At 37.9% G+C, this 27,125-nt stretch overlaps 2 protein-coding genes across 8 annotated transcripts in view; both read left to right on the top strand.

The window, feature by feature from the left end:
- ccdc73 (coiled-coil domain containing 73) overlaps positions 1–23,029 on the top strand; it is a 31,898-nt gene extending 8,869 nt beyond the window's left edge. For 2 of the 5 annotated variants that reach the window (XM_077516397.1, XM_077516396.1), the window contains exons 10-23: positions 306–441; positions 617–696; positions 870–992; positions 1,117–1,176; positions 1,401–1,505; positions 2,034–2,105; positions 2,247–2,360; positions 3,190–3,361; positions 3,581–5,097; positions 5,348–5,438; positions 5,554–5,690; positions 6,646–6,719; positions 8,320–8,497; positions 22,967–23,029. In XM_077516397.1, coding sequence (XP_077372523.1) covers positions 306–441; positions 617–696; positions 870–992; positions 1,117–1,176; positions 1,401–1,505; positions 2,034–2,105; positions 2,247–2,360; positions 3,190–3,361; positions 3,581–5,097; positions 5,348–5,438; positions 5,554–5,690; positions 6,646–6,719; positions 8,320–8,485 — 2,847 coding nt within the window. In that variant the 3' untranslated portion in view covers positions 8,486–8,497; positions 22,967–23,029. Of the gene's footprint in view, positions 1–305; positions 442–616; positions 697–869; positions 993–1,116; positions 1,177–1,400; positions 1,506–2,033; positions 2,106–2,246; positions 2,361–3,189; positions 3,362–3,580; positions 5,098–5,347; positions 5,439–5,553; positions 5,691–6,645; positions 6,720–8,319; positions 8,838–22,898; positions 22,926–22,966 lie in introns of those variants that run through there. The other 3 variants (XM_077516400.1, XM_077516399.1, XM_077516398.1) reach the window with 3 other exon arrangements.
- A 54-nt stretch (positions 23,030–23,083) lies between these two features.
- The window catches only part of wt1a (WT1 transcription factor a), a 26,621-nt gene continuing 22,579 nt past the window's right edge, over positions 23,084–27,125 (top strand). For 2 of the 3 annotated variants that reach the window (XM_077516404.1, XM_077516406.1), the window contains exons 1-2: positions 23,252–23,759; positions 26,973–27,095. In XM_077516404.1, coding sequence (XP_077372530.1) covers positions 23,285–23,759; positions 26,973–27,095 — 598 coding nt within the window. In that variant the 5' untranslated portion in view covers positions 23,252–23,284. Of the gene's footprint in view, positions 23,190–23,251; positions 23,760–26,972; positions 27,096–27,125 lie in introns of those variants that run through there. The other variant, XM_077516405.1, reaches the window with a different exon arrangement.

The raw sequence follows: 27,125 nt of genomic DNA on the forward strand, positions 1-27,125 counted from the left end.
GTTAAATCATGAGCCTCAACTGTTTTGATGGAAGTATTGTTTCTCAGAGTTGATTTGTTGATTTATTTATTTATTTTTTATTTCTTGTATGATGAGTAAGCTTTTAACGCCTTTGGCTGGAAGGTGATCGGGATTGTAAGGGCCCATGATTGGCAGTTGGTCTAGAAAATGTCATATTTAAGTTGTGGTATTGACCTATGAAGGGCCCTGGCTGGATTTGTAAACATTTTAACTGCTTTCGTAGGGATGTGTCATCGTGTTTGTTTTACATGGTCATTAATTTGTGCACTGTAATTCTTTGACAGGAACAGAAGCAAGCTTTGCAGATTCGGTCAAAAGACAGTCACCTGATCCAAATGGGAGAGGTTGAGAAACGGTTTGGCACTCTATCTAGACAGTGTGCCACACTCAAGAAGGCCCATGAGCGACTGGAGCAGAATGGTAACTGAAGGATATTCATAAATGAAAATGCACCTTTAGTGTTTGTGTTGTTGTAAAATTGAACTTACAATTACATAAACAATATGATGTACAAAACAATGCACGTGACTGACTGAATGTTGGGGCAAAGTTATCTTGGTCACACCAAGTGTGTTTGTGTGTTTTTTTCTGACAGTTGAAGAAGCAATGAAAAGAAACAAGAAACTAACAGCTACAAATGAAAAGCATGAAGCAACCATTCAGACACTAATGAAGGTATTGGAGAATTAAAGTTTTTTTGCTTGTTTTTTGAAAAGGTAAAAATTTAAAAATGCACATTTATGATCTTTGCATTTGGTACTACATAATGTAGGTGGCATCTAAGACATTGCAAAATCATCAGCTTCTTAATTTGGGGGCAGTTTATGTGAACCAAACATGTTTTTCAGGAGTTGGAGGAGGTCAACACCAAACTGATCAAGACAAAGTTCTCATCAGTGCGACATCACACCTGCGGCATAATGACACACAAAGAGCAGCATCTAAACCAGCTGAGTTGCCAGCTCAGCATGGTAACCAATAACTCTTAATTAGCTAATTGAATTGGAGTTGCATACGCACATGTTTGTCATTCAACAAAATAAACGTAAAGAGGCAAGATGTTCAATTGGTAATTAACAATTTTCATATGTTCAGGAAACTGAAATGAACAGAAGACTACAGGAAGAATATGATGCTGTGTGTTCCGAGAAACAAGTAAGTAATTCAACTAATCATTAAAACACTTACAGTTTGCACTGAACTTTCATAATTCATAATTTTCATTAACATACATTTGGTCTTTTTTTTAATTTTTATTATTAATATTATTATTTTTTACAATTTTGGTGATCAAAATATGTTGTTCTGGTATATACCTACCGCAATGTTTTTAATAGACGTTATTACAGCATGTTGATTTGGTATGTGTGGTTGTCAAGGAGGTGATGATGTCCCTGCAGCACACTCAGCAGCTCTTTTTGGACCAGACACAGGCCATGAACAGACTCCAGTTGCAGCTGAAGGCACAAGAGGAGCAGTACAAGGTCAGAACTTGTGTTGCAGTGTTTACTGTATATGACAACAGACCCCCATGTTACTTTTACATCGCTTACATTACCTTATTTACTTTTACATTGCGAGTTGAGTGTTTTTCTCAGTTTAGAATTTAGATGAAAATTAGACATTCATTTTAATTCATGTAATATGATTTCCCCATGTGGATTCACTTATGAATCGGTGACAACCTCCATACCAAGAAATACAGTACGTTTATATACCATCTGTGATATATAATGAAATTGAAAAAGCATGATTATCGGAACAAAATTTGTTCTTAATAATCAATGGTCACCCTTTATCATGTATCTTCTCTTTTTCCTTGTATGGTTTCCCCACATTTACTAATTAACAAATGTATTAAAATAATCATTAAAATGGCACAAATTAATTTGTATTAGAAAGATGTCCATTCACTTTTACACTTCTACAGTTTCAGGCCCTCTCATGTTATATAAACTCATAAACATTTAGTATTGTATTAAAAATGCTTTGAGTGAGTAATTTTCCTACAGGCCCTGAAAGAGGAACATGAAGAGATGCAAGACAAAAGCAAGGCAGTGGAAGAAAAAGTTGCTCAATTGATGGTGAGCCATAGTAGACCATTTTGGACAAGGAGGGAAGAGATCATTTTATTTTTAGAGAAAGTTAAGAGTTCAATTTACAGTAATTATATAGCTCAAATGGAAACATATTGGTGATAGGAAATGTTTCTCTTTCACATATAGAGTGAGCAGCAAGATTTTCAAGCACTGAAAGAGGTGCATTATGACCTTCAACAGAAACACAGTGAACTGTTTGAACAGGTCAAAGTGCAGGCCCAGAAAATACATGAATTGGAGGTATGTATGTAATTTTCTGGTATGTTGAATTTTATTTTATATAGGAATTTAAGACATCCAACAGAGAGACTGGCTTGAATACTGTTGTTGTTGTTGTTGTTATTTAAGTAAAATATGAATCAAAAACACCTAACCATCACACACACTCATAATAGGATTTCTGCACAGTTATAGAAAGTATGGAATTTGGTTTCTTAAATTAGTATGGAAAACGGAAACTATAGTATGGAAACATATTCATGTTCCCATTCCCAAGACCGTTACAACAACCCTGTTTGATTGCATACTGAGAGCCTAGCACAATTGCTCTTCCTGGTGATCACTTTTTATCAAACCAGATTTCCTCAAATGTGCTGTTGAAGCCAGCAAAATTAATAAAATTACTTCAGTGCTGACGTTAGTTCATCTCATAGACCAAAATCTATGAAGAGAGGCTCTGGCGACCAGAGATTTGCCTAAAATCTTGTGAATGTTTCTAGAGAGGAAAATTGTGTGCTGCTAGGCACAGTTGAAATTAGTAAAAAAAAAAATGTTGGATTAGCTAAAAATGAAAACCAGTTCATTATTTTGGAAAACATGATTTAAAAAGTACTTGAAAGACCTTAATTATTGTTATGGCAAAAGAGCATAGTTTTTAACCTGGATTTAAAAGTATTTACACCATATTGGTATGTTTTGGTGATGGCATGAAACTTGTACACATTAAAACTAAATAGCAGGCTCCAAGTGCACAACAGCCTCTGTTGACAAAGGATGTTTAAGGATGTGTGCGTTTATTTTTCTCTTCACACGAGAGATTGCACTGAAACGCGTCTGTCTTTCTACTCAGATGTTCCCCAGTCTCACAGAGAGAACGAGAGGGAGACCTCCTGATGAACCCAAAAACAGCTTCACACTGCCTGTCTTTGGCAGCCTTCAGAACTCAGCCGTTTCTCAGAGCAAAATCCTGGACTGTCTGGAAGATACGAGCGCTAAGACGAGACTGGATGGTGAAATGGGAGGTCAGCCAACATAATATAAACAAGGACATCGGCATGCTTTATTACTTCTTCTTTTTCAAGAATTTAGTACTGTATAGCATTTTAGGTAGGATCGTGACATGCAAGAAATTAACAGATAAAATACAGAAAAATTTGGTCTTTTTTTTTTTTTTTTTCAAACAGGCCATAATTTTACAACTTGAAACCTTTTTTTTGTACTTATGTACTGTGCTCTCCTAGGACAAGAATCACCAAAGCTCTGTGGAAAGTCGGAAACGCAGCTACAAGTTCAACGTGAAGAGGCGTTTTCAATTCATTCACCCAAGAGGCTCCTCGGACTCGAGGATACAATGGACAGTGATGACACCATTTTGAATAAACACACAAGCAGCTCTACCACAACCGAAAATCTCTCTAACAAAGTGTCAGAGCTGACTTGTACTACTTCCTATCATTCTGCTGTTGAGTTGGCCATCAGTGAAAGCTTAGTGAATGAAATGAATATATCAAACTCAGACAACATGTCAAACAATTACCTACCAACCAGCGACAGAAATAGCAATCATGAGAGCACAAGCCCAAGTGGAACAGACTGTAGTGGGATGGACAATGTGAAAGAGGTAATGAACAATAGTAAAGAAAGTTGCAAAAATGAAAGTCAGCTGATTTGCACTGAAGATGTCCTGGAAGAGACATGTGCTGGAGAGCAAAAAGAAATTATTTTTTCCCAAACAGCTGATAGTGGAAACAGTCAAGAACACAGCAAAATGGATGCACACATGTCCAAAACAGAATTAGCAGCAGAGTTCAGGGATGGAGAGAATGAGGAAGGAAAAACAGAAACAAAGCTAGAGGCCCAGACGACGTGTGATATAAAGAGCAACACCCCACCGGACAGTGACTTTATGGACATCAATGAGAAAACAGACGCCGTCTGCGAGGCGAACGACTATCAAAAAGACACAGAGAAAGTTCCAGACCACAGTCCTGTTACCATGAGGGATGGGCTACTTCACGACCTCAGCAGCCCTTCAGCCCAAGGTCTCAATAATAGAGCTATTTTAATTGTGCAAGCGGCTCAAGACGTGTGTCAAGTTGAGGTCCAAACCAATGCAGAGACGGTCAAGTCATCTCCAAGTGCAGTTTATCCAGTGGTTGAGAAAACCACAGAAGTGGAGAGGTTGGACGAATCAGGAACTAATGCTCAAACCAACTTTTCTGATCTTCTGAGTGAGTCAGCTGACTCAGTGAAAAATCAGACAGTGACAGAACCTATTAATAATACGAGCAATTTGACTCCCACAAATGAAATGAGTGGTACCGATACAAATGAGAAAGCCAAGAAAACCATTGTTGACGACAAAATTAATAATCTGGGTACATCTGAGCCTGCAAATGAACTAATGGAGGATTTTGAAAGTGAGGCCTGTGGGACGACCTCTCAGGCAGAACCTGTCATTTATGATGGGGATTTAAACATTCCCATTTCCAACCAAGACATTGCAGAGGATTCAAAATCCTCTGACAGTGTCTTGTCAGGCTCCGTTCAACCAAAAAGTGGTAATATTGAATCACCTGAGCTTGGCTCACCTAAATGCCAAAAGCAGCCTGTTATAAAAGAAACCCTTGGAGATGTGAAGGAATTGTCTTTACCTACTTTAAAGACTTACAGGCCATCATTTGACTGGGGTGGTGCAATGAAACAAGCGGTTCTAGCCACAACTACCTCTGACTCCAACCTGCAGCCAAATGTTCAGGTACTCTTCCTTGAATATCTATAAAATATAAATTTGCCGTACTTAATAAGAATAAGTAAAAAAAAAAAATCTAAAGTCTTGAGTTTTTTGCCTGTCACCACCAAACCTGCATTTTGCCATCCATTTATTTTATTTATCGTATGGGGTCATTTGAGCTATACTTTGTATGGTCTCTCACCTACAGTAGGACCTGTTTGGCTTGGGTGACCCTATAAAGCTCCAGGTAACTTAGCGTATTGTGTATTTTCAGAACTCGCCCATCTCTGAGCAATATGCAAGTGCTTCACATGGGCTGCCCACACAGTCTCCCTGCACATTTCTGAAAAGCCAGCACAGTAAAGGTGATGACTGTGATAAGAATTATGCTGCAGTGTGATAAAGAGATGTTTCACTTTTGTTGTGTACATCAGTCTGTCATTGTTATTATCTTGCCGCATCTCACTTGATTTCTCTCAGAGCCATTGGTGATTATTAGAGCATCTGACCTGTTGAAGGCCTCCAGCGTCTCTTCATCTGCAGGATTTGGGAGGAAACATACGCTGGGAGAGCGGAACATTTTTGGAGATCGCTTCAGAGAAACAGTAACAACTGATGTCAGTTAACAGAAGCTGAACATTTTTGTATGGTTCTTATCACTTTTCTTTTCTATCCTTGCCTATCTTTTCCAGTATAGTGATCTGTTGTGGTGTAGAATGAGAAATCATTGGATTGGGTCGATCACTCTGAGCAGATAAAGTACATGAAAGCTTCACGTACAATAGCTAGACAGAAACCAGTGCCTGTCATGTCTCCGGCAACATGAAGACATGCAAGGAGAATTACAGTAATTAGCTACTTTCATGGTTAAAAGAACTGCAGATAACAATAGCCTACATCTAGCCAAACGAAGCGTTGCATGCAACTGAAGATGTAAACTCCGCAGTGGATCACTTGGCTTGAATGTTGATGTTGATTGACTAACATGACAGTGCTGATACATCCTGTGGACAACCTAACACGACAACAGAAATAATGGCTAGCCTCTGCTCCAAGACAATTTTTCAATTGTGCATGTGTCTCTCCTTTCTTGCTTTTCTTCCACTCATACTTCATCATCTGTCCATCAGTCATCAATTTTCTTCCTTCTGTTCTCAGTCTGTATTTTCTTTTTTATGTTTTTCACTGTTTCACACACTCACTTTTTTTTTTAACCTTCACTGCAACCCGTCACTGTGGTTTATAAGATCCAGGTGCAGACTGTTGAGGGAGATATAGTGCAAAACGCTGAAGTGTGAGGAACAAAATGGTCTAGTAATGTAAAAAAAAAAAAAAATGTAGCTGGCTAGCTTCTTCATTCTGTGTCAACTCGGAATAGTGGGAACTTCACAGTCCGGGCCTGGATAGTCTCTTCGAGCTGGATAATGTTAGACTGGTTATTGTCTGTCCAGTATTTGTCCATCAGTTAGAGGTCCTCAAGAGTCCTGAATGAGTTGTCTTTTTTTCAGGGACTACTGTTTTATACCACATGGGAATTCATGATTCTTTTCTTTTGTGTGTGTGCGTGTGTAGGAAAGCAGCAGAGTCTCATTGTCTGCCCCTTCTTATCCAGTTTCTAACTCTTCGAGCACATGGGCGACTCCTGGGTATGTTTATTCATATACAGTACCTTTACACGATAAACAAGTTGATGTTTTTTGTTTTTTTTTAAATCTTGGACGATAAATTTAGAACAAAAAGTCAGTTTCCATTCAAATCAACATGCTTTCATGGCAGACAACAATTACATACTGTGACTTTTAGATCTTTGTTACTTAAAGTGAAACCATATTCCAATCCCTACCGTTCCGCGTGAATGTTTTCCTCTTCATCGCCTCGTTTTAAAACAGTTACTCAAAGTCAAAGGTGTGAAACTCTGGGCCTAGAGGGCCACAGTCTAAAGGCTTCCTTATACTTCTGCGTCAGGCTCACGCGGAGATGTTACGGCAAATCTCCGCTCGTGCGTTTGCCTTCAAACTTGTAGGCAATACACATCACAATACACATGGGTGTCTGCTGTAGTTTCACTCCAAGTTGTGGTGTCTCTACGGCTGGGACGCCACAGAGTGGAGATTTCTCTACATTTTGTGATAAATGAATCTCTATTTCATCGTCAACCCCAGTGGTGTGCGATCATCACTGACTTACCCTTGACAGCGTTCTGTGACACGAGTTCTGGTCCGCTTTTGCTCGAGAGGAAAATAGTCCGGCAAGCTGGCTGGCGTGAACTAAATGAAGCGTTTTTCTTCTGAAAACAATTTCTGTTCAAAAGAGTGATACATTTGGATCAAAAAACTCCCTCCTGAAAAAAAGTCAAACTCAGTTACCGCCGGGCACTATTTTTCTGTTCGTTCGTATACGCGCATTAATCTACAAGTTGTTTGTCTTTTCGAAGGCGCGACTATCAGCAGCGTGTCTATCAGCTGTGTGCGGGGCAACGCGCAGTGATACACCTAGGGACAATTTGGAGCACTCAATCAACCTGCCATGCATGTCTTTGGAATGTGGGAGGAGACCGGAGTACCCGGAGAAGACCCACGCAGGCACGGGGAGAACATGCAAACTCTACCCAGGAAAGTCGGAGCCGAGACTCAAACCCGAGTCCTCAGTACTGGGAGGTGGACGTGCTAACCAGTCAGCCACTGTGCCGCCCTGGAGAACAACATACAAAACAAATTCTTTTTGAAATACAATACTGTTCATGCAATCTACTACAAAGATGAGATGTTAAGTCCTGTGATGGCACACAATCAAAACAGGAGGGGAGGAGGGAGAGCAGGAGCAAGTCTGCCGGTGCCTGCTGTAACATGCCTGTTATCTGTTTGACCAACTGCAGCAGTGTATAAAAGAGTCTAACTGAAACTAAACTACTAGATCGATATTATAGTGCCAGTATATTTGGATCGATCCACCCACGCAGCCCTGCATGTTTCAGAGGTTTTGCTCCTCAAACACACCTGTTTCATTAGCAAACTGCCGAAAAGTGATAACTATCCTAATTATATGAATTGTTTGTTTGAGGAGGGAAACCTGTAAACATGCAGGACTGTGTCCCTCCTATAAACAATAGCAAAAACCACATGCTGCAACTGTCAATTGACATCTGACTGAAATTTCTTTCATTAACAATATGGCATGAAAGCTATTTCTACTGCTAAAAGTCTGTTGTCATGGCATGTTTGTTTTGTTTCCTCTCTTCATGTAAAGTAGAACTTCTATGCCTGCCGTAGTTCCGAGATCCGATGCTGAGTTGGAACCTCTGTGCTCTCAAGAAGAGCAACAGTCGTCATTCAGAGCCCAGATATCGAAAATTGAACAGTTCTTAAAATCAGAAAGGCTCCACCTGTCCAAGCGACGACACACAGACAACTGAAACAACACGTTGGTAATGCATGTTTCAATGTTTTGAATATAGGTTAACTTAATGATAGATTAATATTGGCTTCATTGTGTTTCCTGTCATCGGATTTCAATGCTTTTGAACATTTTCTTTTTTTACATTTCAAGTAGTTTGCCTGTTCCACATTTTGGTTCATAGCTGACAAGGCACATATAAGAATATCACATTCATTGTTGTAAGAATGTTCAGTGTTTGTTATTGAATGAAATAACACATTTTAGGGACAACTTTTTTGTTTGTTTGTGTTTTAACATTTTCTCTGCCTTTCTCTGTTTTGTTAGTATCTGGCAGAGTTTCTTTTGAAGCTTGCCATTAGTTTTACACAAATTGCTCAGAGTAATAAACAGCAAAGGCCACGCTTTGTTGTCTGTTGTTACAGTGTTAATAGCTAATTAGCCTTCAATCTTTAATGGCAAATGGGGGTTGCTCTCTGAGAGGCACTCTAACCAGTTACACCTTTGGTCAACGCCTTGCTATTTCTGTTGCTGCAATTACATCTTCGGACATGGCTGGTCAGGAGAAAATAAAAAACAAACACCTATTAACATAAATTTAGAGGTACCAATTAGCTCAACCAATTAACACACATTAAGTCAAATTAAAACATTCTAATTACCCCCTTGTTACCTTTATGTTCCCAGGGAAAGAGGAACATATGGCCCCATGTTAGCATGAGCCATCTCACCACAGATACTTGGCCACTAATTGCAGATGAATTGCTCTCTAAATACAATAGAGAGGAGCTGATCATGCCTGCATAGCAAATATGATTAGGTTTATTACAGTTTTAATTTGTCATTTATTAGTCATCTTATAAAGTATAAAGTACACTCATTGGCCAACAATTGAGATTGCGTTGTTACTTCTGACGAACTTATACTTATCCTGCATATGTACACTAAATTAGTTGCTGACTTGCATAACTATATTTTGGGAAGTTTCTGGCTACCAGTGTATCGGCTACCAGATCCAAAGTTGCTCACGTCCACGCGAGACTCATTCCGCTCACTCATTAAAATTAATGGTGCATATTTTGATGGTTAGCACAACGTCTCTGCACTTACTGCTAATGAATACATCTGAATGTTAATGCTCTCATAAAGACATCTGGTGCATTTGAGTGGCTTTGTCCACCACTGCTGACCCTTATCCTTATTGGGTGCTATGGGGGGTGGGTGGGTGCATGGCGGGGGAGGTGCGGAATGTTGAGGAGTTAATATTTTCACATACAGTTTGCTCTCACATCTAATTTCTTTATATTCTTTTGTCATACACACGCACACCTGCACATCCGCGTGCACACACAATGTGGATTATGAAGTTGTGGGGTTTTGAAACAGTCAATTACCCTCGAGCAGGGGAGGATACCTGCAGTTAATTACTGCTCAGTGTTTTATATGAAGAGTAAATAAGGAGACCACTGACATTCACATTCCATCAATGTGTCCCCAAGCACACACTTGGTTTTGTGTATAAGTGGTAGTGTGTTGCAATACTGCAGAGGTGCACAATGGGAAAAGACATACAGTAAGACATAGCATGTTCATTTTCCAATGTATCAAAAAGTGTTACATTTACAATGAATGTCCTGATTGACTTTGGTTGTATTTTTTGTCTTTTTATGAGACCGTGCTAAAACCGCTCAAACAGAGTATCAAATAATAAGCTTTATCATCTTTTAAAAGTGAGAATATTTATATATTTCTTGCATTTGATATAATTATATTGTGCAAGCGGTCATATTGTTTTGGCTGGTAGTTAACATACACTCAATGGTAACATATTCCTTTGAATTGGAGTTGCAAAAGCATTCCTAACTCCCTAACCATCCCTTAAATCCAACTTCATTGTTACTGGTTCTCCTCACAAGTCCCGTCTAAGTCATAGTCAGAAATATACTGTGAAATCATGTCAGACACCAACGTACCCCTTTCATACATGATGCCTGTACAGAAATAGAGCTGTTAAACTTCAGTTCTGATTTACTGCTCCATTTTATTGAAATTCGGTACATAAGAAGGGAGTGAAGCAGTATATTTGTCAGTCTTCCAGTTAAATGGGTCTCAGCACTAAACATTGCTGAATATCCTGGGGTTATGGGGCCGTGTTTTGTCATATTATACCTCTTGCCGCAAAATACATCACTGTAAATCAAATGGGGAAGTCGTATTAAACGGCGCAGTAGACGGAGTGCAATCCTGGCACTCCGAGTGTACTCAAGAGTCTTAAATTGAAGAAGTGCAGCTGCTCTTTTGGCCTTGTAAAATATTTGAATTTGAAGATTATAGTGTTGAATGTTGTTATATCTTTTGTCCCATCTAATTTCTTAATAGCCATCTGACACTGTTAATTAATCAAATATTTTAAGTAATTTGTTCCTTTGCACGATAAAGATGTGAGTGAACCTCTGTATTAGTAGTTAAAAAACTGTAGCTCACCAGTAAGATATTAACACCTTTCATATATATTTAAAAAATAAAAATAAATAAATAAATAATGATGTTTGCCCGTAACATTCACTTCTATAATGGTTATACATTGTCACTGTTTAACGAAAAATGCTTCTCATTTAAAAAAAGAAAGAAAAAAAAAAAGAAAGAAATTTTCTTTACTCAATACTGGAGTTTTGCCCGTTCTTGATCAAATATATCAGACCCAATCTGGAAAATCATTTGTGAAAGTAAATTGAGCCTGAATCTTGTAGTCTGATCCAGGAAGTAGACTGATAGTTGATTACAATTGCTCCCATGTTCCTGCGCTGCCTTTAGGAAACACCAAAAAGAGCCAACTGACTGAGACAAAAAACAAAAAACAAAAACAGTGCATCACAAAAAGCAATTATTTACTTATAACACTGCACACTAAAATGTTCATATATCAAGACATGATTACAGAGCACAAATATATTTCGTGTACAACAGTAGCAAAAATAAATTATATATTTAATCACATTTTTGATGAACCAGCTAAGGTTTTGCAGCTCTTATTATAATACATTTCATGAACAAACAGTAGTAGATTGTACGCGTGCTTGGTATTGTAATTAATTTTTAAATGTGTGATAACGATAACATAGTTACACCAGTAGAAAAAAAAAATAGTACCAGTCTGTTAGTTTATCCTCCCAGGAGGACCACCATGATGGCAAACATACGTTTCTGATTTCCTGGGAAGGCTTTTACTTCTTATGGGTACACGGTCCTCCCACAGATGGACACTGATACCCATATATCTACAGGAATGCGTGTGTGCTTGCTCCTGAGAATGAAACCGTTTGGTTATTGATGGCGGAGAGGCCTAAACTCTTTGGCCAGGGTCACCTACGCATGCATGCACACTCACATTTCGTAGCGGTGTCAATCCACAAGTCACAAGAATACTCATCCAGTGCAGACCTAACTTATGAACCTGTTGATCATTGCTCACTATTTCTCCCGGTTGCCTGCATGTATTCCTAAATGTTAATATTTCAATCTCTTCAAATTTACTGTGATCAGGACCTCACGCATACACATGTTCACTGGCCTCTTAATCACTGACCCAAAACAACACGTCAAGCGCTATTTCTGCTATAAAACGTAATTAGTTATTGCCTTTGAAATGTCAAAGACTTGAGACCTTTACTCTGTAGCAACACATTTATGATCCGTTTCTAAAGTTGAATCATGGCTTTGAACTCACAGATAACGACTGCAGTGTTTGGTCTTATTTCTTACATTTTGTTTCAAATGGGGGAAAGCCGTGTGGTTGAAATAGTAGATAACAAACATCGAGTCCGGGTCAGGTTGGGGTCACTAGTTTACATTTATATTGTATGCTGCTTTGGCTCTGGAAACAAAAAAAAACAAAGACAACTTTTAGCCTTTCTCAAGTGTTGCAGATTTGCAGGGGAGGGTGTGTTATAGAACTACACTAATAAAAACAATATTGGACAGAATAATTGACAGTATGAGCTGGACAGTTTTTTTTTATTATTATTATTGAATTCATTATCATTTCAATAGTTCATGGTTCATGTCTTATGTGTATTATAAGCCGTATTTGTATTGCTGCAAAAATCAAATCGGACATGCTGTGCCCAGTGAGGTCCTTCTAAACATTTAGATGACACTAATATAAGAAAATAATAAGACTGGTTAAAGGCTCTAACCAGAATTCAAGGAGGAAATATGTCTATCAATCAATCCATACTTCTTTGTTTATATAGCACTTTTAATACTTGAAATAAACAAAAACAACAGAGGGAACAGGTCCATTTAAAGTTTCCTCAGGCTCTTTTTATTTGTGAGATGGCCATTATTTGAGCGAACACAGTAGTAAACAATTATTATATATATATATATATATATATATATATATATATATATATATATATATATATATATATATATATATATATATATATATATATGTGTGTGTGTGTGGGGGGGGGGGGGGGGTGTATTAAATACATATTCTAAAACTCCATCTGCTGCATGTGCATTCATTTGAGTATCAAGTGAGCAGTGATCTTGTTATTTGTATTGGGTCATTTACAGTACTGGCAGTAATAGCAACAAATATGATTATTCTCGTAACTGAATTGTTGAGCATTGGTTGATCGTTTTTCATTCAGACTCGAGTCTGAAAGTTAGGTTGACCTCGGTATTGTGCCTAAATTCATTTTTCATTATTTAATCTCTTCTCTTTTTTTTATGCTTAGAGACTCATACTGTGAGTTGTTATGGTTGCATATCACCCAACACAGGATTGCATTTTTAGCTTCGGAGGCTCTACACACAGGATGGATCAATGTTTCTTTCTTTTCATTTAAAGTCCCCGTAAAGTAAAAATTAATTGCTGTGTACATTTGACAAACCACAGAGAATGTTGTTAACAAGCCTGCCAAATTTCAATGAATAACAAAATCACTAAGTGCAAAAAAAAAAAAAGTGATGGTGAAAAAGAGTATAACACTATCGCAGCAGTTCAGTACTTTTAATTTTCTCAGTCTTCGCACGCGGTTTCAGTCATTGTTTCACAACATTTGAAAACAAAACACTATCTTTTAATTAACTCAAAATAGAAATGCTAAACCAATACCCTTGCAGTGGTATGTATTTTTCTTTGGTATTGTTTGTTTTATCTCTTATTTTTTTGTTCTAAAGATAAATGGTTTGGATAATGGATGGAAATAAATCAATAACAATAATTATTGTGTGATTGATTTGTTTGATTAAGGTGATTCATCATCAGACTTTTATTCAAATAGTCATAACAACAATGACAATGCTAATGACATTTGTGTTCTTAAAATAATCATTTTAGTAACAACACTTGGTTGTGATAAAATGATGGATAAAGTGTTTTTACTTTCAAATTAACTATTTGGAGAGACGCAATAAAGTGAGTTGATGCTAATCTGTTAGCTTCTGATGGATGGTGTTCAGTCCAGCTTTTAATGACCTGTCAGACGGCAGGAAAAATGAGGTCACAGGCCATCTGATTCTGACCAGCAGAGGTCTTACCCCACCGCTGTCCACCGCCTCTGTGGTCATCGCTCTGTATCTTTGCCTCACAACATGTTTGTTTTTTCGTGTGCTTTTTCATGTCGGAAGTGAATGAGGCCGCCCTCCAAAAGCAACAAGTGGACCTCGAAAATAGATGATTTAAACTAGCAAAGGGAGTTCTGATTCAAGGAAAACAAAACATACAAACGTGAAGAAAATCTACTGCTTTACTATTCAGGCAAATTTTGTCTGGGTACATTAGCTGTCGAGATACAAGATACTTTTTTGAACTATTCAGGACATCATCCAAATAATCAGCATTTGACGACTGAACCCCGCACCTTGCCGTCATCATTCCCTGTCAGCCCATTTGTTATTAAAGTGCTGGAATGTGTCTGGTACTTTATCATGGAGAGCGGTCAGCCGGCAGCAGGACGCTCTTTCACCCTCTTCTACACATACATACACACGTGCACGTACTGTAAGACAACACACTCAAAGGTGATGATGGCTTAGCAATAAATTCACACATGCCCTAACCGTGGAGTGTTTTTTGGGTGGCTGCACATTCTCAAGGCTTTAATTAGGGTCCAAACCGCAACCTCTGTGAGGTCTTTATTTATTTACTCTTTTACTTTTTTCCCCAATATTCTTTCTATTTGGCCCAGCCCGCTGCTAAATGGCCAGGTGATAATGGCTCTCATGGCTCAGTATTAATATTGCAAAATGTGAGTTTAACAAATTTCAATAATGTGCAACAGAAGTCAAATGTTTTTTTTCCCTTTTTCAGTGGCTGCACACATTCTTGGCACTCTCTTTCAAACAGGAGAGCATAGTGGTGCAGGAAATTGAACAAACCCGTGGCAATAGGAGCAACTTTCAACCATCATGTTTTCTCGCGTAGTATTATGTGACCCTTTAAAACATGCACTTGGGGGACAATACACAAATACAGAGAAGGGAAAAAAATGCTTTTGAAGGGGGATTTTTCTTTGGTTGGATGTTATTCTCTGGAAATCACCTTAAGTGGCAAACTGGGTTAAACTATTTTTTAAGTCAGTAAACCTAAATTCTATGCAATTAATCAAACTTTAATTACAATTTCAATTAGTACACTCCACAATTACAAAATCTGCATAATCGTTTAAATAAATATTAATACTAATTTTTTAGTTGTTTAAAGTCATACATTTGCACCTTTTTTAAATTTTAAAATAACTAATACATTGTGTTTCATCCAAAGGAACTTATTGCATAGTGTTTTAAAAGAAAGTATTTGTCTTACTATTTTTATTAGTTTTTTTTGCATAAAAAATAAATGATCATCCTAATCGTTTATTCCCAAAATAGTCATGGTTAATATTTTCGTCATAATCGATCAACCCTATCTTGCTGTTCTTGTCTCTGCTTTGAACATGGTAATTTAAATTAAAGAAGATACTAATGATGTCTCCAATACATGATGAGAGCACAAGAAAATATGAGATTCCATACATGAAAACCCCATTCAGATTGCACTTTCCTTATTTTAAGAAAACCTCATCGAGATTGAAAAAAAAATGTTGATGTAATGGACATCTTTCAAAACTCGTTTTGGATATTCCTGTTCATCAAGGCTGTTTTTTCTCAGGCCATTGAATCGATCGCAACTGGATTGCTCTGTCTTAGAAGACGATTAGCCTCTCGTGCGAGAAGACTTCATCAGCTCATGCAACAAGGCTTGGTTAGGACAGACCAGTCTGAGTTGGTGCAGTTTTTATTTTTTTGCTATTTATACGCCAAGTCGGAGGCATGTCCCACCACTAGAAATGGCATCATTCTTTTGGGATGCAAATGACCGACGTTAAAATACCTGGCATCGAGGCTTTGTTGGTTAATAAGTCATTGGGTGGAAACTCACTTGTTATTATTCCATTCAGTTGTAAAAAGTAAAGAGCTACCTCCTGCACTCACAGGGAACTGTATTTTTATTGCTTAAGTGTACTGGAGTGTTATGTTGGCTGAAAATTATTCATGGTTTCTCAGACAGACGATATTCATCTGTCACTTTCACATCTTTTTTATTAATGTGCGGATAAGTGAAGAATGTTCCTTTCTTTTGTGGCACACTTTCAATTGACAAGGTGTTGAACTCCACACTCGTACACACGGTCCTTCCTCTGTCTGATATCCTTTCTCAGTTTTCTTGCCAGCGTGGTCATCATACTCACTGTTAGTTACTGTTGCTGTTTGGATGACTGACTCGCTCATTATATGCCAGTGACAAGGATTAGATGAAGACTGAAGTCAGTGTTAGATCACTGAGGCCTAAAAGGCCCTTCATCTCAAATTGTTTAGTTTGGTGTGACGTTATCATGATTACCAATATGATTTATAGTGAGAGTGGTTTCTGGATATTTTCTGTAAGGAGGTTTTATGTTGTATATTTTCATAGATGAGTTTTTTGTTTTCTTCCACCCTCAAATGTCAAACAGTTATTACCTCTGACAAGAGTAAAGCTTGATTTGTGTATAATATGGGTGTATGACTGTGTTACTGTTCACTGTCAGTCTTTGGGCTCTATTTTTTGTGACCAGCACGGGACCGGCACGGCGAACGGCGTCATTCTGCGCAGAGGCGTGTTAGACCGGGTGTTCTATCTGCCTCTGACTCGATTAAATTCTCCAAAATCATGTTACAACCCGTCGTCTACCTACTGCACCAGATGTAGTTGAAGCAGGCATATAGGTTAGATAGCTTTCCGCCACCAAATTGTCAGATGCACCGGGCACATGTGAAAAGACAATCTTGCTTTGACGGTTACACTCAGCTTGGCGCAGACACGTCAGCCAAATTCCTAAACAGGTGCACTGAAAATCAGAATGCACCAGCATTTCCCCAAGCACTGTCGACAAATATTCAGCCCTTTGCGTGCACAAGACTCGCTAAGGGTTTTAACATGCGTACAGTAAATCCATCATTGTCTGTCTGTAACACCTATTGAACCTCCACTCGGGAATGAAGGCATGTTGATGTCGGCCTGTTTATATAATTTGTCGTATAGAATATCCTTATCGGACATGTTGATTTTGGTTTTGACGTCTATTTTTCCATCCATACAATTTTAACACCAACTTTTACTACTACGACATGTTATGTTTAATAAATATGTTTGGCTCTGACTTTATTTGATGGATTTAACATCAGGCTCTTGAATGACAGGCATCTCAAGTGGGTCATAGGTTCGAATATGTACAGATTTAGGATGTTCAACTCCTGTCTAGGGCTTTACATTGTCTGAACAGGAAGATTTGGCACCATATTGAGGAAAGAGTTGTGATTTGTTGCTCCAGTGTCTATCTGAAAATGTACTTTTGTGTCCTGAACACTCAGTTGAATGCTCTGCCTTCAGTTGTCCACTCACAGTCAGAGATACTATCGCTGAAGAATTCTTTTTAACAGCCAGAACATAACTCAGTGCACACAGTGCTGATAGCAAGCCAACTTATCTCTCTGCATTTCTTGCTCTACTTTTCTGGTTTAATTCTCTTGTAAAATGCTTCACTTTCTTACTTGAACTTATGAGTTTGTGGTGAGCTGTTGGGATATTATATTATTGTAAACAGGGCTGGACTGGCCATCTAGCATACAGATGCCCGGGAGGCCATTGAGCACACCTATTTTTATTCAAATTTTCAAGAATTGCAAAAAAGAAACTGAATAGAAACACCAGAAATTCGCAAAAAAAAAAAAAAGGCCCAAATTTCACCAAAAAAAAAATGTTTTTACGCTTAAAGGCGGGGAGGGATTTTGAAGCGTATCGAAAAAAGGAAAATGCGGGTTTTGGCTCTGGAAACGTTTTTTGCGAATAAGCGACTACAAGACTGGTGTCGGTGTAGAGGTAGATGTGATCGGGCTGCCAGATTGTATCGGGGTCGTCTGCAGATGACGTCACGCTACAGGATTGTCCGGAAATTGTCCGTTTGCAATTGTTCAAAATATCAAAATTTATGGACTAAAATTGTAAAACCATAAATAAACCTAAAAATATAAAAGCATGATACTTTAAGAGTTTAAAAAAAAAAATAGATTGAAGCGCCTTCGCGCTTGCCGGTGACGTCAGCACAGCAGCGCTAACAATGTTAGCTTCGGTTCGGTTTCTTGTTTAGCTGTTCACAAATCAACAAGACAAACTACTTCCGTTAAGTCCGTCAAAACCAACATTCCCACCCGGAATCCTCATCGTCCCAAAGTTCCGTGGGTGAATTATGTACCCCTCAGTACAACATAATCTCGTGGCGCATGTTCGCAAAAGACGGATGGATGGAAACGAGCATAAGTCGCATGTCCGTTTTGTACATTTTTACAAAATTCGCTTAAAAATTTCAAAACATTTGGATGGAAGACCAGACGATTACAACACCTTGCTTTAGTTTAGTTAGTCGTCAGTAACACAAGAAGAGAACAAATCTTTGCATTTAGTCCTGATGTTGGCAAATAATAGTTATACACAAACACTGCTAATGTTTGTTTTTACCGGTCACACATTTTCTCAAGGTTATTGCTTCTTGAGTTTTTGCACATGACTGCAAGTATCCCTCAGTTTCTTTTAGGTTGAATCCCACATCTGTTTATTCAAAGCAATCAAATGTTACTGTTTATATTATGTTCAAGGTGGCATGTGTTTACTCAAAACGGCTTCATAGATATCCCGTGCTTCAGTGTGTTCCAGTTAAACACCTGTTTGCAGGGAGTCACTCTCCTCTCTCTCTCTCTCTCTCTCTCTCTCTCTCTCTCTCTCTCTCTCTCTCTCTCTCTCTCTCTCTCTCTCTCTCTCTCTCTCTCTCTCTCTCTCTCTCTCTCTCAATTCGCTTCGCTCTTCCAAAGAAACCTGTCCGGTAGGAGAGGGAGCCGATTGTGGCGATGATGAGTTGATGTAGACTGTGGGTGTATGTTTCATTGGTTGAAAGTAATCCCAATAGTGTGTGAGTGCACATAAGTAGTTTGTTACATAGATGAGCAGAGATAAATGATGACTTCACCATCTGGAAATCCAGTCTCACTCTCTCTCTCTCCCTTTGCAAAGAACTACTGACCCATGATTCAACTCGAGGAGGAAGAGAGAGAGAGAGAGAGAGAGAGAGAGAGAGAGAGAGAGAGAGAGAGAGAGAGAGAGAGAGAGAGAGAGAGAGCATAAGGTAGGAGGCACATAGTACTAAAAATGCTTGTCAAGAGGAGAGAAATCTGTGTGTTAAATGGCATTGTTTAACTGTCAATTAAAGTGTTCCAAATAAAACATATACAGTAGGTACATGCACATGTAAGTAGAGCCTGGATGATGTGATGATGTAAAGTGAACGATTGACCAGACAGTAAATGTGATTAAATGTAATTAAATTAAATGTAAATGTAAAGTACGTTGAGTCAAAGAGGTCAGTTTAGGATGACATTTTGACCGCTTGACTGTGTAATCATAACTATGCATCCATTTTCTATGCTGCTTATCATTAGGTTATAGGTCAACTGGATTGTATCCCAGCTACTGGCAAGTTTTTTTTTTTATGTTTTTTTTTTATGTTTTTTTGTTTTTTTTTCTTCCTGAAAACACTGTCATTATCATTAGCATATTTTATGCTAGGATCGCAGTATGGACTAATGAAAGCCTCTCAATTGACCATCCATAGTGTATATTGTCTCAGTATTGTGATTCACGACTTACAAAGGTTAGGTTTATATTTAACAGGTTTTTTTTGTTTGTTTGTTTGTTTGTTTTTTACTGGTGGGCTTCACTTGCATTTTATTGTTCATGGTTAAGACAACATGATGCAGTCAAATTCTGAGAAGCTCGTGGATATAGAATAATATAGAAAATTTATGAATGCATTCTTACCGATGAAATATCATGTAGCACTTAATCTTGTCCTAAACTTATTGAAACCATACGTTACACACCGACATTTTCGCAGTAGCAACAGTAAATAATGTGAAAATGGAGTGGAGAAACCAATGTATTCAAGTTAAGCAAGCTTAGGGACTGGCAACGTAAGATGGCCACCGGTGGCTTCACTTCTGAATACAGTGAGTAAGAGGCATTGTTAATCGTAACTACGAAACCCAAATGTGATTTAGACTGACTGTTTTGACCAGAACAATTTTTGTTGTTTATATTCGCTTCAAATGTTTTGAGCTCGAAACTAGAGGATTGCAAGTGGGACATGTCTGACTTCCCACTTTCCTCGAATGCAGCTTTATTAGCCCTCAACACGTGATGTTGACAGCAAATGGAAAATGTGGTTTTAAAGGGATACTTGACTTACTGAGCCATTTTCAGTAGTAAATTAATCTTTTGTCGATAATGTGTTAGCTTAATTATTTCTTTCATATACAATTAGTTTTCTTTAAAAAGTCATTTTTCTACTTGCTGTCGACTGATGATGACATCACCTGTGCTGAGGAAGTAAATAACGACCAATCATGGCTCAGTTTACTGACCAAACCCAGAAAACAGGTGAGCCATGATTGGCCGTTACCTATTTTCTGAGCACAGGTGATGTCATCATCAGTCGACAGCAAGTAGAAAAAAAGAAATACTTTTTAAAGGTATTAATTGTGCATAAAAATAATGAAGTTATCCAATTCATTCTGGACAAAATATCAACTTTTATTGCTAAAAATTGCAAAATTAAGTGAAGTATCCCACTTAGGGGAATTCAACCCCGAAACATTGTATTTTATTTTATTTTATTTTATTTTATTTTATTTTATTTTATTTTATTTACAATAATAGATAGGCTACTGTAGTCTAAACATGACATTATTGCGCTTGTGGAATATAAGTTTAAAAAAAAAAAAAAATCCACCCATTTTTATCCATCTCAGGAGGCGGCCATTTTCCCACTGGCTATCGACTGACACACATTTGCTCAGGTAAGGAGCAATTAAATATCGGTCAAGCCCCACTTTAGCCATGAGAGAGAAAAATCCTGGAGCAGTCCCCGAGGGAAGTTGCTATGAGACACATCTCTCAAAATATGCAGTATAATAATCATCATATTGTTTAAATAATGCTCCTTTGAAAGTAAAACAAAACTAATCATTATTGCTCTTTTATCGGATCATGATGTGCTAATAATGATGCAAAGCACTTAAAAAAAATGCAACTGTAAACCATTTCCCACACACCGTGCTATGTTGAATGTCTGTCAATAGTTCATAGTTGAACACATCATTTGTTTTCAATTCAAGTGACAATTGGACACAAAGACAAGCTTGTCTCTTTTTGCTCTGTGTTTTGCTGATAAATGATCCACTGATCCATCATGATAAGCCTTGTGATGTGCGATAGGTTTCAAACGAAGAAATAAGCCAGCAACACCAAACTTGCACACTCACGCGCTCTTCTCCCGATGTGTATTTCCTTTCCATTCTCAATATTAACATAGCTGCCCATCCCAGAAGAGCACTCATGCATCTGACTGATCAACCAATATTGCTGAAGATTGATGGCTATACTGCAGACAGTGGAACACATTCCTCTGCTCCAAACAACAAATTATCCGTAAATGAGATTTCACCGGTGTTATGCTCACTTTATTTATTTATTTGACAAGCGAGAAGAGACGACTTAAACAGGCTTTCTATAGGCCCACTTTGGGAACATCATGCACAAATAAATATGACTGGTTTTCCAGTCATTGTTGAGGGTCTTCTATCCATAAAGCACTTCCGGTGTTAATTGTTTTTAATTTCTTGCTTTTAATTTTGCAGATGTGCTCGGTTGCTCATGTCTCAGCCATTCACGTAATCTGGTCTGTTTTGTCCCAGAGGAAAGCAAATTAGAGTTTATACGCTTCAGCACATGCGTGCGTCACAGTAAAGTTGATATATTTTTCCTGTCCGTTAAGGCCCACTGAAGCACTGCACGCCTCCTCGTTTACCTTTTTTATTTTGTATATGCAAGCGGAGAGATAATTGCAATTGTAATTACATTTATATTTTCAAAGAGGATAAAATAAGTGAACGAAAACACCCTATAAAAGAATGACAATAGCATACTTTTCCCCCCAAATTTTGTTTATTTATTTACAAGAGCAGTTTTGCACAGATGGAGCTCGTTTAAAATAGGATTTCTGCAATGGAGAATTTGACACTACCAGTATATACATAATACAGTATAAATTTATATACTTTAAGCTGTATTTCAAAACATAAAATATTTTTGGTAGACTGATTGAAATATAATTGCATTTATGTATTATATCTTTATTTATTTTGTTCATTTGGATTATTGCATGGAGTTATTTTTTTCAAGATAAATAAAACTCACTCATATAAGCATTTTTTTTTTTTGATTGCATGTAAAAAAATAGATAAATAAAGATGACTTATAAGTCTGATAATCGGAGAAATTTGCCCATAAGCACAATAAATTATTGGATGTAATTTAATGTGATGCAGCATATTGTAATTTAACACTATATACACAACACAATATAAGTTTATAGACTATAAACTGTATTTCAAAACCTATAAAATATTTTTGGTAGATTGATTGAAACAATTGCATTTATGTATGTATTTATTTATTTATTTATGCTCATCTGGCTTAATGTATGAGGTTATTTTTTCAAGATAAATAAAACTCACTCATACAAGCATTTTTTTATGATTGTATGTAAAAAATAAATAAATAAAGATGACTTGACGTATTAGTCTGATAATGGAGAAATTTGCACATACACACCATAAATTATTGCATGTAATTTAATGTGATGCATGGGGTTATTTTTTCAAGATAACTCACTCATAAGCTTTTTTTTTTTTCATGATTGCATGTAAAAAATAAATGTGTCAAAATGAAAATACATCGATGTATAAACATAGTGTCACCTCCTGACTCCGCCTACACATCTACCCAGATGGAAAGCATGGAGGGTAAAGAGGGCTACTCCTCCTCACTGGTCCACTCCTCTTCCTCCATTCACAGAGAGCACTTTTTACTGAAGACAACCTCTGTGCTCCTTGAATGGACCAAACACTCCTCCACGCCAAAACGAAGACCACAGCCGCTTGTCCTCTTCTCAACGTAGTCAAGTTGACCGCTGCTTCACCATGATCTTGAAGAGTTTCTGCAGAGTGTGCGGTATTTTCCAAAAACTGATGGCCATCAACTGAGCCACACTTTGGCAAGACTTCTTCTTTGGAAGGCAGTGAGGTGGTTTAATTTATAAGCATCCTGAGACCATTTAGAGGTAACTTCCATTTTCCGTTTTTTTTTTTTTTTAGCTTCTGGTCCTGGACCACAATGGGTTCAGATGTACGTGACCTGAACTCCCTCCTACCTCCGGTCCCAGCCGGGCCCAGTCCAAGCTGCCCGGCCCTCCCAGTCAGCACGGCCCCTCAGTGGGCTCCAGTTCTGGACTTCCACACCGCCACCTCCCCTTACTCATCCCTGGGAGCCCCTCACACGTCCCTGGGGCCGCACTCTTTCATCAAGCAGGAGCCCAGCTGGGGCGGCACGGGGGACCCCCACCACCTGGACTCGGATCCTCACTGCGGCCTCAGCGCCTTCACCGTCCACTTCTCGGGGCAGTTCACGGGCACGGGGGCCTGTCGGTACGGGGCCGCCTTCGGGGCGCCCCCTCCTGCGCCGACCCCGTCCAGCCAGCCGCCTTCAGTGGGGGCCCCGCATCATCACCAACCCCCCAGCAGGATGTTTAGCAACCCACCATACCTGGCCAACTGCATGGACGCACAGCCTGCTGTCCGCAACCAGACAGGTATATGCACTAATGTGAAGTATGTGTGTGCGCGCGTGTGTTCCCCTATCCATTGTCAACATGTGTAGCTCATTCTCTTAACATCACATCTCCGTGACCTACGACCTCTGTCTAGATGTTGCCTTCAGGGCCTCCAATCCCTTGTTCACCACAATCTCACAATGTGTCACTGACTTTATTGGACGGTGTGATGAACAAGATCCGAAGAAATAAAATGTAAAAAAAAATAAAAATTTGAAAGCACGTCTCTATATTTAACATTTGACAGTTGCGTTATGCAGGTCATCCATGTACTCCTATAGAATAATTCCAAAATGAACAAGTTAAAAGAAAAAAAAACATGTACAATACAAGACCATACAACATGTAAAGATTACTTGGATTTCTTTACATTATTTAGCACCACATGACTGTTTGTTATTCTTCTGTTCTGTTTGTATTTAAATTATAACTGCACAATACATCACTAAAAGTTGAGCAAAAAAAAATGCAATGCTTATTTTTAATTTATTTGTCAGCGAGGAATTAATTGAATAACATACTTGTAGAGAACTTCACTACATCATGCTGAAATTTATTTATGTTATTAAGCTACAGAATACAATTTCATGGAAACTACAAACGCAATAAAACCATTTTGTTAGATAAATACGTCTCTCACAATGCGAGTAAACATTGAGCGTTATTACTTCTGTAAAGGCAGAATAAGATTTTTATTGGACTTATGAAATTGTGCAAATGTGTCAGAGGTGATCTTGTTGCTATTGATGAGTTACTGAAGATCAGCACCAAGAATAAAAATAAATAAATAAATAAAAATTCAACAACCGTATCGAAAAATGTTTTTAATTTTATTTGGACCCCGAACATCTTTACACTGCAGGAGATTTTCTTGCGTGTTACTCATTTTTGTTATCAAGATTTTCTATCTTTTTTTAGTATTTAAAAATACAACCGCATTTTGTCATACATAGCATTATGCACTAAAAAAAAAAAAAAATTCTAGTTCAGAAGTTCAAGACTCGAATAAACTTGAAATCAGAACCATGGGTAATGCTGTCTGATATATTCTTGAATATGAAATAAAATTCAGCTAGTGACAACTTGAGTGTTTTATAATTTACTGCACTACTAACAGTTACTTTAAAATATATTATTGCGGTTTAATTTCAAGCAATTTAAATATCCTAATAAAAATAATCGCAGAAAGTTCTTTTTTAAAGAAAAGACCAAATTTAACCAAAAAGTTGATTGTTTTAGGAATTTATGATGACCATATTAATTTATTAATTGCTTCAAATTATTGCCTTTTACCTTATTGTACACAACTGGATTTCATTTAGTAACCAAATGATGATATTTAGATCTTAATATTGTACTTAAAATATGTGCTGCAACAGACTACATGTTAAATTCTGTTGCGTTCATGCCGTTATAATACATCTGTTTATCCGAGCCCAGTAGATTAATTAGCAATAACATGCTTATCAAGCAGATAATTTCAGAAAAACATTATAATCAAAGCACTGAGCTGACCTCTAACCTGTTTTATCTGGTCCCTGCTGTGGCTGGACGAGCACACGCAAACAAACTAACAGCAGGACTCAGGTCATGCAGTACAGCTGATAGAGGCGCAGGGTCACTCGGGGAACATCCTCGCAAAAGCGCCCAGTGCACACGGGTGAGCCGATTGCTTTGTCTGGACAATATTCGTGTCATTCAACATTTCACATTTTGTGAGTAATTGAGCATGGAAGAGGATTTTTAAATTAAAAGAGGAATTTAATTCGTCATAAAAAAAAAAAAAAAAAAAAAAAACATGCAGGAACAGATAACAAGTGATTAGAAATACTTTTTATTTTTTTTTTTTATTTTTTTTTTATTCCCACTCATTTTACCAAGCTGCAAGGCACAGCGATATGTTGCACTTGAACGTAACTGTGTGTATATGTGTGCGTCAACACGAGTATGATTTATGGGAACAAGTTTTGACATTTTGGCAGTCATGTCATGAATCACTTCTGAGTGTCAGACACCGATTCACTGTGTGTGTTTATTTTATTACAGCTCTGAAAACCAAATCATCATGATAATACAAATAATTTCGACATGTAACCAATTGCTGTTTAAACTCAGGATTTAACATGCAAGGATCATCGATGGTAATTTAATATTGTGTTTAGAATAATAATAATAAAAAAAAAAGCATATTGTTACATTTGGTATGAAGGTGGATGTGTTCAAAAACAAAATGAATTTATTTTCTAAAAGAACCAAATCAAACAAGGTACCAGGAATCAAAATTATAGAATTAACAACAGTCCAAAACAACAAGAACCCCAAAACAATTTACAAACAAAGAGCAACAAGACATGACAAGGACAATGAACAGACAAGGAAGGAAAAGCAGAGAACTAATGCTGCATTCGAGGATGGTCGGATGGTTGTTGTTTTTCTAGTTCGGACCTGAAAGTGTTCGAGGCGAAAGTAAACAACCAAAATGGCGGAAAGCGGTCAAATGTTTTTTATTTTGGTGCTTAAAACTCAGTTTTGACCTCCAGCAAACTTACCTTCTTGTAATTTTGCTCCATTTATTGTTTTCATCTTATTTCATCAGCATTCTATACAATTTAGTCGTTCACCGTATAATTTCATGCAGGGATGGCGGCATACCGTCACGTACGTTGCGTTATGTGAAGTTATGTCAAATATTTATGAATGAAGAAACCTATCTAGTTTTATACTCAAGTAAATTTTGTTTTGCCATTTACGATCTGTGTTTCCAAAGGGGTCAACATTGTAGAGTGACATCACTTGTAGTCCATCAGTGAAGTCGGGGTCCTTTTTTTTTTCTGACATCGCAAGTGGAATTTCCGAGTTCAAAGGAGCGTTCCCGTAGTACACACTTCCTGGTTTGAACTCGAAACTTCCGACTTTCCTCGAATGCAGCATAAATACGAACACAATGGCAAGAAAACAAAACACACCTGGACAAGACAAAAGCGGCTGAGGGAGCTGATTGGAGCACAGGTGGACACAATAAAACTTAACGAGACAAACAAACAAACATGGCAACTAGAATGTAATCAAAAGCAAAACATGACACACGTACATGAACATGTGTTGACAGACGTATCTGTAGATTGGCCATGTAACTCGGATGAACTTATCACAATGTCCGTCCAACTTGAATTTTGTGTTTGTATGTTGCAGGTTACGGCGCGGTCTCGTTCGACGGCCCTAGCAATTACCCTCACGCTCCAACTCACCCCAGCTCGCAGTTCTCCAACCACTCCTTCAAACACGAAGACACTTTAAGTCATCAGAATGCCATTGGTATGTTTGATATGATGCAACGTTGCACAG

The sequence above is a fragment of the Festucalex cinctus genome, chromosome 3, assembly GCF_051991245.1.
Source record: "Festucalex cinctus isolate MCC-2025b chromosome 3, RoL_Fcin_1.0, whole genome shotgun sequence".
Taxonomy (NCBI): domain Eukaryota; kingdom Metazoa; phylum Chordata; class Actinopteri; order Syngnathiformes; family Syngnathidae; genus Festucalex; species Festucalex cinctus.